The 13757-nt window shown below is 34.8% G+C and overlaps 1 protein-coding gene across 9 annotated transcripts in view; it reads right to left on the bottom strand.

The window, feature by feature from the left end:
- Positions 1-1087: 1087 nt before the first annotated feature.
- The window catches only part of LOC311287795 (A-kinase anchoring protein 13), a 77697-nt gene continuing 65027 nt past the window's right edge, over positions 1088-13757 (bottom strand). For 4 of the 9 annotated variants that reach the window (XM_084404853.1, XM_084404855.1, XM_084404857.1 and 1 more), the window contains 12 exons: positions 13426-13677; positions 12353-12429; positions 11038-11219; positions 10743-10825; positions 9586-9762; positions 9245-9397; positions 8160-8221; positions 6999-7043; positions 6677-6727; positions 5395-5832; positions 3496-3787; positions 1088-3166 (listed from right to left, as the gene is read on the bottom strand). In XM_084404853.1, coding sequence (XP_084260979.1) covers positions 3108-3166; positions 3496-3787; positions 5395-5832; positions 6677-6727; positions 6999-7043; positions 8160-8221; positions 9245-9397; positions 9586-9762; positions 10743-10825; positions 11038-11219; positions 12353-12429; positions 13426-13677 — 1871 coding nt within the window. In that variant the 3' untranslated portion in view covers positions 1088-3107. The remainder of the gene's footprint in view (positions 3167-3495; positions 3788-5394; positions 5833-6676; positions 6728-6998; positions 7044-8159; positions 8222-9244; positions 9398-9585; positions 9763-10742; positions 10826-11037; positions 11220-12352; positions 12430-13425; positions 13678-13757) is intronic. The other 5 variants (XR_014626805.1, XR_014626807.1, XM_084404854.1 and 2 more) reach the window with 3 other exon arrangements.

Genomic DNA, 13757 nt, shown 5'->3' with positions numbered 1-13757 from the left:
ACGTGCGAAGCTTGCTTCCTGTGCACGTGAGTTATTTAAGGTGTTTCAACCATAGACATTATGATTTCAGCTGTACACATGTCCCAAATGTAGGCTACTCAGTCAAGTACACAGCTGATTTGGAGTGAAACAATTACCACAGAACTACACAAATCCATGTTGTTTTCCCTCCAAATTATGTCACTTCCTGGATGACGATGCCATTTTGGAATTGTGATTCTGCACACACTATTTGAGCTTTAAAGACTTCTGTTATTATTATTGGCATTGTTTTTTCATTCTTTATACAAGACTTTCATTCGTAAGCAATTTTTAAAAATGGTATTATTATATTTTCCCTAAATTAAACCTGAATCAAACTCACTTCGTAAAAGAACAAATCAACATAATTCTTAAATATTATGACAAAATATTTAAAACAGGAGCTTTACTTTTTTTATCTGTAGCCGATGTTTTTGGAAGAATACATTTTTGTATATTATCCTGGTAGCCTAGTTGTTAAAGATTTTTTTCTCTTTTCTGCATGCTTTTCTTCATATTTTGGTATTTTCTTGTAAATTTTCAAGTCATGTTGTTTATTATTATTTAAAAAAGGATATAGGCTAACAGAATATAGATACAGAACCCAGGAACATGACAAAAATGGCAACTTCTGCTCAAACCTTCTCAAATCCAAATTCATCCCCATGTTATCTCAACTGTGAAACAAATTACTTCTTTAAAATTGAGTTCAATATTTTTTTCTCTCAGTATATTAAAGCATATGATGATGTTGGTGATGATGGGGGGAAATACTGGTAAGTAAAAAATAACCCACATCATATCTAATTTCTGGCCAACAATGACAGGTTAGCATAGTGTCATTGGAATTTGATTTATCAGATTTATTTATTTTTCTGTAAGCAAACTGCATGAGACAGATCAAAGGCTCGGTCTTTATACAGTGGCAATTTCTTAAATGCTTTAATCTTTTTAAAAGCAAAAGCTAACCTTGATCTGTTTCACTTATGAATTTGAATGAAACATATAATAACCTCCATTTCAATTAAACAGATTAAAAACGAGGGGAAAAAACAATACACACCAGAAAATTTGCAATAGCTTTTAATGTGAGGAAAACATTGTGTCTTCTGCTTCAAGACAAGGAGATCGATGATAAATAAAGCATTACGTCTCAAACACATCTTACAAAATAAATCACAAATTAAACGTTTTCAGAATTTTACATTTAAACATGTTACACAAAATATTTACATAATATTAATTCTTCCTTTTTTTTATTTAGCAAGAAAACATGTACCTTAATGTACAAATGAAAGCTTACTGTCAAAACAAAGATGAAGGAAATTAAACTATACTCCTGAGAAAATGCTGGGTTATATTTTAGTGCACACCATCATTTCTTTAAGGCTAAACAACTTCAATTTACATTTATGTATGATACATGTCAATAATATACTGCCTGAATTGAGTTTTCCCTGTCGCTTTGTTCCTGAGGACAAAAGTGTCACTGAAAGGTCTGTAAGGCCATAGGCACCGGTTTCCTTAAATTATGAAACAATAATTCCCTTTGTGCATGTGAAGAAATAATAATTCCTGCATTGTGTCACTGTGTCTCCTCTGACATCAAGTTATGTAAATCCATAGAGGAGCTTTCGTTTATAAAATGCTTCTCTGCTGCCCCCTCATGGTGGAGTTAAGTCAGCGCAGGTGAAAACTGCAAAGCAAATGGGACTTTAAGAGCATGTACTGCTTTTATAAAATAATTATAATAATAAAAATAACAAATGTTCTTGGACCAATAAATAACTCTAGATGCACAAAAGCCTGTATGTTTGTAGGTTGAATATTCATGTATGCTGAAATAAGTGGACACTTTGAGTGCAAAAACGGGGTATTATTATTGACATTTAGATATGACACGGCGCATGATAAGGGTGAACGTATAGGCTACGTACACTATCCAGTGTGGATGTTTATCTCCATTACCTGTCCAGCAGGTAGCTTTAAATATCCACCAATATTTACAGCTCATCCGTCCTTCTAAAGTCACGAAGTATTAAACGCAGAAGGATAAGAGAAACTCAAACTAGCATGAAATGCATTGGTATGTTATACAATGGCCCCCAAAAAACTGTCCTTAGGGCATTATCTTTGGAATGCTAATGAAAAATGTATTTGTCAACTTCGGGGTAACGTGTGAATGGTGTTAAAGTGCTCAGTGGCATTTCAAAGACGGGACTACTTCGAGACCCTAAAATAGAAGACATGGGGGAAATGGAAAACCACCTCTCTCCCCTAATCCGTTTAAAATGTTAAAACTGTGATTAAATTTTAAATCGTCGTTCTTGTGTGCAATAAGCCGAAGTGATTTCTCTTCCTAAAAAGTTGGCCAATAAGGGAAGTTACAATTGTTTACAGTTTTTGCATTTTCTAAAACTTTTGGTGGAACAATTGATTTGTAAATGAGTGCCGACAATTGAGACACTGAAATTCAGACAATCTGTGTATTTTAGCAATGTATGGAAAGATGGGATGTGTCTAATAAACAAACATTTGGAAGCAAGTGCAAATCTAAGACTTGACCCAAGTCTTTGATTTGGGTCTAAAAATTTGAAAATGATCTACAATTTGGGTCACTCTTACAGAAAACATGCCCACGTCACATTTATCCCCAAAATAAAATAATAATATTTGTAAAATGAAAACCAACATAATAATATAAATATTACAGCAAAGAAAATACTGTAATAAAATACTACAGGTATATAATAGCAGTAAAACATTTACCATGCTATTTAAATACAACTCAAATCATATATTATTACTGTTTATATACATTACTTTAATAAGAATTTGGGGGTAAATGTGCTAAATTGTTATTAAAACAATGTCATTATAAAAATAAAAAAAACAATCCTAAAATAGGCTTCGTTTTGTTAAATTATTTTTTATTTTGGGGTGTAACATGACATGGATGTGTTTTGTGTGATTTAAGACATTTTAAAAATGTAAGATGAACCATAACGGCGGTATGCTGCTTCCTACATGATTTGATAGAAAGTCCATGAGAGGGAATGATTTGGACAAAAGGGATGATGGGTAAATCAGCAGAAGAAGATCTCTCCGTCCATAGGAGGCTCCGCCAGGGGCAACAGATGTGACGCTGGAGACAAAAAAAAAAAAAAAACAGCAGGATTTGAGAAGTTATATCTACACTGAACCACAAAAAATACAGACATCATTCTCAGTGTAACAAACATCTGAGATCAATACATTCACTTATTCAGTATGTGCAAAGACATCCTAATGCAAACCCCTTCCTCCTGACGAATCATTTTACAATTTAAATGGAAATGTGTGATGTTTTGCATCAGAGACTTTGATACCAATTCCAGTCAGAACGGATACGGAGGTTGTGGTTTGCAGACTAACTGAATTAATTATGTTTCATTATCTCTATTGAATTAGTGCATGAGAGTTTACTGTGTTCACCTGCATCCTGAGGCTGGCTTTTGCTCTTCTTCTTCTTTTTGTCCTTTTTGTCCTTGGATGTAGCCAGCTGTAGCAGTCGTGTAGGCATTTGGTTTTGACCCTCTAAGCTCTGAGTTTTGCTGCCCAGGGAGAAGAGGCTGCGACCCTTCTGTTTGGAGTCAATCCTGGACAAAGAGTTCTTCCTGGGGCTGGACGATAACTCGCCCTCCCAGATCTCTCGCTCTATAGAGCTGCTGCTCTGGAGCTTTAGGGAGTCCTCCGACGTGCTGGAAGGGGTGCGCTGAAGCCGAGCCTGTGGAATAGTAAATGATATGTTATTATGAGTTCAAACTCAAATCAGAACGGGATCAGAAAATGACAAGTTCAATCACAAGCATCACAGGTCAACGTGTCAAAGCATGCATGCTATGTGCTAGATAGACTGTCTGGAAGGAAAGCGCTCAAAACCGCAAACTCCAAACTAATTGACTGGCTTTGCATTACTTCTGTTAGTCAGAGCGCAGATTTCTTTTAAGCCTGCCAGGAAAAAGTCCTGTTTACAAAAAAAAAAGAATGTTTCTTGTAATTATTCATAATACATTTTCTCACTATTATAAAATGTTTGGAAGATACAATAATTATTTTCATGTTACAAATATTTTCAAGTTTGTCTAAATTAAAAAATAATATTATATATTATTATATATACTATATATTATATATATACTTGGGGTCGGTAAGCTTTTTCTAAAAGAAATTATTACTTTTTCCCAGCAAGGAGGGACTAAATTGATCAAAAGTGACAGTTTAAATCTATATAATTTAGTTATTTTAAATCTATATAATATTGCACACTATTACTGCCTTTATGGTAATTTTGATCAAGTAAATATTTATTATATTTATATGTAAAAAATGTTTTTTTTTTGTATGTGTGTTTTGCATGTGTGTGTGCGCGCATGCTTGTATACAAAGTTAACATTTGTTTTTACTGTGTTTTGAAATATTTTAAAGATATTAAATGTTTTTTAAACATCTTTAAACAGATAAAAAAAATCTCAATGTTAAAATAGGGGAATGAGCATGCACAATTATATATCCAATATCAGCATATACATAATGCAACATATGTACTGTAATAACTGGCCGATAATAACTGATATGGTACCAGTATATTCTGCTTCTGTTTTCTAGATACATGTTTTTAACTACAATAAACAAAATGCTTAGTGAACAAGACTTTAGTCAAAATTTGTCAATGTGAGAATGGTTCATTTTTAAATCAAGATTAAAAAATTCAACCTTTCTTAAAGGTGCAGTGTGTGATTTTTAGCGGCATCTAGTGGTGAGATTTGCGAATTGCAACCGGTCAATAATTCGCGGCCTTTCCTTGAAATTTCAAACTCGAATGAGAGGCTACGGTGGCCGACGTAGGAAGCCGCGTCTTTTTCTGCTGCTTCTCATTCAAGTTAGTGATGAAACGCGCTCTGTAGCGCTGTCTGTTCGCTGTCGGCTACGGTAGAAACATGACGTCACGATATGGCGACCTTCATAGAAGGGGGTGGCCGCGGTTATGTACATATAAATGACTCATTCTATGGTAATAAAAACATAACGGTTCATTAAGTAAGGTCTTTATACACCACTGAAAACATAGTTATGGATCTTATATTGCATTTCTGTCAATAGATCCTCAGAAATATCACACATTGCACCTTTAATTCATCCAATTTTATTCAATCATGCACACGGTAAAAACATTTTTCATTTCTCAAATCAACAAATATTTTCAGTTGCTCTCAACACCAGGAATTTTCAATAAAACACTTCAGAAAGAAATATGATGACCTTCAGATCTTTATTCGGAGTGAATTATTCTAATAAATAATGACTGATGTAAATGTGCAGTTCAAGTCTCACCTCCACCTCCCGGAGGTGCTCCACTCTCTCCAGCTCCCTCTGAATCTGCTCCCTCTCCCTCTCCAGCCTCCTCTGAGCGTCCCTCAGTCTCTCTAGATCCCTCTGATATTCATCCTTCCTTCCCAGCAGCTCCTGCTGAGCATCCTCCAACTCCTTGTTCCTCCTCCGCATCTCCTCCTCCCTCACGTGCACCAGCACCTCCCGGTCCGTCAGCTCCCGTTCCTTCACTTCCCACTCCTTCTCCTTGCGTCGCTTGTCTTCGGCGTGGGCGGCTTGCTGGCGCTGCAGAGCGGTGGCTTCCTGACGGTGTCGCTCCAAGCTGCGCTGTTTCTCCTGCTCCACCAGCGAGGGGGGGCGAGAGGAGGAACGGGACGGGGCGCGCTCGCTCAGGGCCTGACGCTGGTCCTCGATGAAAGTGTCCTGCTGCAGCACCACGGCCTGTGAACAAAAATCATGTAGAAACCATTTAAAACAAGACATTATATATAAACACACACTTTTGTCTGTTATATCACACTGGAATAACCTATTCATTAAAATTATTACTGTACCCGTTTACACAACTATATCTATACATCAATTTATCTATATATGTAGCTGGGTTGTAGTTTTTTTCTCTCTTTTTTTCCCCACTAAGTGTACTTGTGTGTATATGCCATTGGTCTATTATTTTGTATATGCAGCTATGTCTTGTTAATAAAAATAAAATAAAATAAAATAAAATAAAATAAAAAACACTTGTAGCTAGTATGAGGATAAAAGTATTCAAATTTGTAAATATATTCATATTCAAATTTATAAACATACATTCAAGTTTTGAATAGAAACAATTTTATACAGAATCATGAAGAACAGCATCAATATACTGTAACAAGATAACTTTTTCCTGTTAAATTTAACAGAATAATAAATGAATAAATTATATATATATTATTTATTCAATTAAATTTAACAGGAAAAAGTTAAATCCAGTATAATTTACAAATATACATTCAGATTGACCTATATGACATCAATATTAATGGAAATTCCTTAAAAAGTACATGATCAGATAGTAACTGTTACATATTTATTTATTTACATTATATATATATATATATATATATATATATATATATATATATATATATATATATATATATATATATACATACACACACACACTGACCGGCCACTTTATTAGGTATACCTGTTCAACTGCTCGTTAATGCAAATATATATATATATATATATATATATATACACACAACGGCATATATAATACTGTTTTCGAAATACACACCTGAAGTGAGGTCAGGAGGTCATGAAGGTGAGTGACACTAGTCAGGACCTGCTGTCAGGAAACACAAGTCAGTAAGAAAGACTGTCATTTCTTAAGTCTCACAACCGCAAGAAAAAAGATACATCACAAAAATATATACAACTTATTAATATATAAATGTAATTCAAGGATGTCACAGGAAACAGTTGTTATCTTCTCGACATGTTATTCAAGTGATATCCACTGATACTTTGCCAGAACGCTAAAAACAACATCCACAACCCCAAGAAGCGCTGAAGGATTACACCCTGAACTCTAAAAGAAGCATGATCCTCTGTCTTACCTCGCTGTTTTTCTTCAGCAGGAGCAGCAGGTTGGCATTTCCTCCCTGTGGAGCAGACAAGCAGAGACTGCAGCTTTACTGAGCCCAGCTGATAGCGTTTAATCAGCCCAGCACTAGGCCTGAGCCCAGCACACCGCTACTCATTACGCACATTAAGGGAGTCAGGCCATGCTGGCCGCTCATAATGGACACTTATTCATTTTTCCACCCTCCACTGATCTCCCACTGCACTAATGACTGCCATTAGCTACGAAACCTGACAGGATGTAATCACACTGCATGTGTGTGTGTAGTAAACACTAAATGACACTAGGGGGCAGTATGGGTAATATGGTTCAGTTTATTTAGTAAGATTGAATGCATACGTTTCATTATGATGACTATTTTTGGGAAATAGTCAAACTATTATTTCAATTTGACAAGTTGTTAGCAAATATGCGGCTTAACGAGTGACTGTTAAAATTAACATAACTAAATAATATTCATGAATAATATAATGTGCGCATTTTTCAATCCACATTTGACGTGATTCCGAGCTACAATAAGATCTTACCAAAAAGAGTAAAAAAGCTCAATTCTTGAAATTCATTTGCTGTGTATCCAAAAAAGGATCACACGCCGAGATCCTAGCAATCTTCTTTTTATTACAAGTGCAAAAAAATAAAGTGCTTAGTAAAAAAAGTAATCAGATTACATTACTTTAAACGTGTATTGTAATGAATTAAGTTACTAACTACAATTTTTGTCATGTAATTAAGAATCAGTAACCGACTACAATTTGTAAGTAATCTACGTGTCCTTGCTGAATAAATGTATTAAATTCTGTCAATAAAAAAAAAAATTCTTACTATCTCCAAACTGAACGGTTTATAAATATGAACACATTCTAGTTTAAATATTCAGGTTTACAACTATGTTTACAGACTCACATATTTTGAAACTCTATATGTAATCTAAATGATTTTATAATTATAAATTATAAATTGATTTACAACAGTATACTCAAGATTGACATCTATATATTTGAATACTGAAACTAAATTTTCAGGATTTATATTTATACATTCAGTTTCGAACATAAAGTGAGATGCTGACTGGGAAAAAATAGTGTTAGCTTAGACAAAAGCTAATTTCCTATTGGCTGGAGCACAGGCCTTTTACCTTCTTTAGCACACTGTCAGATTCTGTCCTCCGAAGATCTTCAGCTTCTTCTTTGTCTCCATCTACAGACACACAAACACAATGACTGTAAGCAGGATCCAATCAGCAATCGATCATGCTTTATATAAAAAAGATTTATAGTTAACATGAACTAACAATTAACAATACTTCTGCATTTATTAATCATAGTTCATCTCAACATTTACTGATGCATTATTAAGATAAAAGTTACTGTGAACATGAACATTAACAGGTAATAAATGCTCCAAAAATATATTGCTAATTGTTATTGTTAGATAAAGGAGAGCTACTATGCTTTTTTACATTTTCAGCTTTCTTTAGTGTGTAATGTTGCTGTTTGAACATGAAAAAGGTCTGCAAAGTTACAAAGCACAAAGTCACTCAAAAGGGAGTTATTCTCTATATCAGAAACGCCTCAAATGTAGTCTTGAGGTTTCTTCCAGGAACGAACACGTCACAATATTCCTCATTTAAATAATTCCCTCCCATATGCAAAATAAAGGAGCGAGGCCTGGTTGAGTTGTGTTAGTAGAGTGTTGAAACTCATTGTTATGGTAACTGGTGTGACATTTCCCAAACATGCTCGAGGCGGCTGACCAATCACAACACACTAGACCAGCTGACCAATCAGAGCACATTGCACTTTGTTGGAAGGAGGGGCTTCATAAAGACAGAAACGATACTGACAGACCGGGAAGATAGGTGCTGTATCAATGAAAAATATGTGAAAAATGTGTTTTTTGAACATTCAAGCATGAAAACCTTATTCTAGTAGACCCCAAAAACACAATCAAGACTTTTATTAAAGGGGACGTATTATGCCCTTTTTTAATGTTGTATAAATATATTACTCATTGTTAGTTCATATTAGTTAAAGCATTAACTAATGTTAACAAATGAGACCTTACTGTAAAGTGTTCCTGTTTTCTTAAATTAAACAATTGTTTAAAGATTTAATCTTGTAGTAAATTAGATACAAGAATTTTGTTTGCAAGTAGTCATCCAAACAATTATTAATGTGACATAAAAATGACATTTCCTGACGAGTACATTAAATGTCTCACGTTTGCAGATGTTCATCTGGTGGCTGTCAAATCCTCCGAAGGTCTCGGCTCTGCGTGGCAGACACACGGGCCCCACGTTCCCCTGAGCGCAGGCCACCTGCTGCCCGACCGCCCCTCCCAGAGTGCTGTTCACCAGCGCCTGCAACATCTCCACTGTCCAAACACACACATGCACGTCACTAACCGCATTACATTAAGTGAGTTACTAGTCCTGGAAGAACATTAGAGCTGGAAATGAGATGCTGCCACAGCTGCCACCAAACACAAATAAGTCACAAATAACACATCAGTTTTAAGACGACAGGTGGAGAACAGCTGAAGACGCTGGTTGTGTTTCTTACCCTCTCTGAGAGCGTCTATCATGATGGGTTCCCCCTTGGTAACGTCCTCGCTGTTGGCCCTGAAGAGCATTTTGACAGCCGAAGCCGTGTCGTCGGACGAACCGCACATGTCATGGAAAAGCTTCATCTTCTCCATCAGGAGTGAAACGATCTGTTCATCTTTCCTCTGGAGCATGTCTGAAAAGAGCGTTGTCATTTGCAGATTAAGGATTTGGAAAAATTAAAACCCTCTTTCCTGCACCATTGTTTTGCACTGCTACAGTATGAAATGAACAGCACAACGTCAAAAGAAATTATCATGCAGATTTATATAACAAAGTCTAAACTGAATGTAATGAGAGAACTGTGAATTAAGACAAAGATGGTAAAATTCATGATAACTAATTGTGCATGTTACTCGCTGATTGAATGCAATAACATACATTGCAAAAAAAGAAATAAGAAATTGACTCGTCTGGATCCTTTTAACAAAATGGTCAAAAACACTTACAAATTAGTCTCAAACTATTGAGTTTTATTGAGTGTCTTCAATGCTTGCACTATCATAAAAAAAAAAAAAAAGTTTTCAAAAGATATTGTTTTTAATTAGTAGTCCTGCCCTAAACTCTTTTGTTTTCATAGATATAAATTGGCACATTAAAATATTTATTTATTAAAAATAAATGGATAACATAAAATTAGATATTTAATCATTTAAATAATAAAAAATATATATATATATATATATATATATATATATATATATATATATATATATATATACATATACATATACACATATATATATATATATATATATATATATATATATATATATATATATATATATATATATATATATATATATACATATACACATTATATATATATATATATATATATATATATATATATATATATATATATATATATATATATATATATATACATACATATATATATATATACATACATATATATACACATATATATATATATATATATATATATATATATATATATACATATATACATACATACATACATACATACATACATACGCGTTTGCAAATATATGAAAAATATTTTTAAAAAACGACTTTTATTTTGGGGGGAAAATACAAAAAAATAGACAAAGCGGTATTGTAATGTAAGCTTACAGAGAGAAAGCTGCTCACCTCTCATTTCTTTACTTTTAGTTTCGAGAAGCTTCTTGTCTTCCTCCGTTTCACTCGGGATCCCTTCATCATCGTCCTTTTCTCTGTGAACCCACAAGACGCTGTCAAATACACTTTCTTTGCCTTTGCACCTTTATGAATATACCTTTCCTCCGATAAACACCAACCATCCACCACTCCATTTCTTCAATTATTTAATTGAATAATGACATACTTGATTCTGTGATACATTTTAAATAAATCAATAGTTGAATGTCTCGATGGAGAGGGATGGCTCAGAATATCTGGTACTCACATTGAGTGCATGGCGTCCTGAATGAGCTGCATCCAGGTGTTGCGTTCCTCTCGGGAACTGGCGTGAACCTCCACCATTTCGGGGTTTGCGATGCCGGCCGTGATGAGGAAGAGCCCGCGTTCCTCGTGGGCCACCTCACGCACGATCAGCTTCTGAAGGGAGATAGCGGTGGCTCGCTGGTCCTGTTGATGAGAAAAGCAAGCGCCAGACACAGAATGAGGAGGGCGGAGTGAAGGAGAACGAACAAGCAGAGAGAGCGATCAGAGAGATGGAAAGAGGGAAAGAGAGGAGGAGGGAAAAACAGAGCAAAAAAAAATAGTAATCATCTAATTGAACTGAACATCAACATTCAATATACAGACATTTTACACTGGAAACAAACTACAGTCATCCATTGTGTTGTGTTTGCTAATCTGAACAAATATCTAAACCTAAGTATTAAACTTAATGCACCATTTGTGTTAAGGATATATAATATAATATAATATAATATAATATAATATAATATAATAATGGCTTGATGAGGATGCCAGCTTTTCACGTTATATTCCCGTTCTTGATTTTCCCCCAGTCATATGGCCACATTTTACAATCAACGCACTTTTTCTTAAGAAATTAGGTCATATTAAACATGTATTCTTCACCAAATGCAAAGCATATGTCTATTTAGGAAGTTAGTGATGAAATTAATCCAAAATAACAATGGATGATCCTTTTGTTCTTACTGTACTGAGTGAGAAATGTACTAGTTTTCAAAGAAAACGGTTTGTAAAAACATCATGAACAAAGATTAAGATTAGGTAATGCACAATGGACTAACATGAATATATTGTACTTCTATTAACTAACATTAATAAATATAAAAAAATGCTGTAAAAAATATAGTGCTAATTGATAGGTCATAGTTCATTTTAGCTAGTGCATTAAAGGAACCAGCTATTCTACTTTGAAATGTGCGTTTCGTGTCGGAATGTCTGTTTTTGTTTTGGTCTGTGTGATCCCGCCCACTGCCTATTTACCCAATAGTTTTTCAACACCCCTGGGTTACCAGTTGGTGGAAAACACAGCGTATTGCAGCCAAGCAACGAACTGTGTCAGAGACCGCAGATTCAACCCGCCCTAAACAGCCTTAGCATCCATCTGTCCGGTTCCTGTTGCGTGTCATCAATCTGGCAACCCATGTGAGGGCCGGGGAAACAACTCTCTCCAATATTTTAAATTTGGACTGCAGTATCCATTTCAACCGTTAGCTGTCCATATTACATACTGCACCTTTAACTAATGTATGAGAAGGACATAAAATCCAATCACTCACCAGAGACGCAAAAACATATTTCTGATCTTTTTCTTGAAGGAACACAAAGACATCAGAGAGAAGAAGTGCGTGGACATCTAGAGATAAAAAAAACAACAAAGACGATGCTGCTGTTACAGTAGATATTCAATTTAAAAAGTTTAAGGTTCAATCTTCACCATTAACTAGTGGCTTATTAGCATGCATATTACAAGGATATTGGCTGTTTATTAGTACTTGTAAAGCACATATTAATGCCTTATTCTGCATGACCATATTCTACATCCCTAAATCCAAGCTAATACCTAAACTTAAACTATCCTACAAACTATTAATGAGCAATAATTAGAAGTTTACTGAAGCAAAAGTTGTAGTTAATAGTGAGAATTGTACCCTAAACTAAATATATATTTAAAAAAAAGAGACAAATAATAATGCAATACTATTTATGTGGACATGTGCAATAAAATAAAATAAAATAAAATTGAAATAAGAACTTTTTTTTTTTTAAATGTGATGCCCCCTTTTTTTGTTATTTAAATTATTATTAAAATAATTTTAATAATAATAATAATAATGATGCGTTCACACCATGTCGTAATTACCGTAATTTTGAAACGACAACACGTGACAATCTACTCTGTTGTTCACGTCATCGGACTAGGAATTATGTGTTTCTATGTCAACACCATCAACGCCAAAATGAATCTGTAGCAGTCAGGTGGTACAGTGGTCATGTGGTACAAGTAGGAGCCCTCACAAAATTCCCAGCTTACAAGTTGTAATTACGGTAATTGCGACATGATGTGAACGCACCTTAATTCAATATTAACTTTGTTCATTTAATTACTGTTTTTTTATATCTGTCATTACAGTCACACATCATTACCAACAGACTCTCAAAAATCCATTTGGAGGTGATCAAGCCCATGATCAGATTTCAGCACATGGGGTCTTTAATACAGTATAGTTTGAAGATATAAAAATTTTCAAAATGGAAGAATCACCAACATATAACGGTTTTCCTTTTCTCCCATCGTTGAATAAATGAGGTCTACAACGAGATTTACGATAACAACATTAAAGAGTTGTACCCTTTAGTCGTCCAGCAGCGTTTTTCAGCTGCAGAGGACCATCATGGAGAAGCTTCCGACAGCGAAGCAGGTCCTCTCGGGCAAACATCTGGCCGTTCTTCATGCGCGTGATGGACTTGCTGTCCGTACGGCCGTAGATCTCTTTCAACTTTTTCTTCTTCTCATGTTCATTTACTTTATTGTCCACTGAAGCAATTATGTCCTTCACCAGCTGAAGCGCCTGCGTCAAGTCCTCGAAATCCTCCTCGTTCTCTGCACAAACACACACACAGACAGACACACAGGTTTATATGATATTGAATTGTAATAAATTCCTATAAACAATCAACAAG

The sequence above is a fragment of the Rutilus rutilus genome, assembly GCF_951802725.1.
Source record: "Rutilus rutilus genome assembly, chromosome: 3".
Classification (NCBI taxonomy): Eukaryota; Metazoa; Chordata; class Actinopteri; order Cypriniformes; family Leuciscidae; genus Rutilus; species Rutilus rutilus.
The sequence above is the reverse complement of the archived record's forward strand: the minus strand, read 5'-3'. Positions and strand labels throughout refer to the sequence as shown.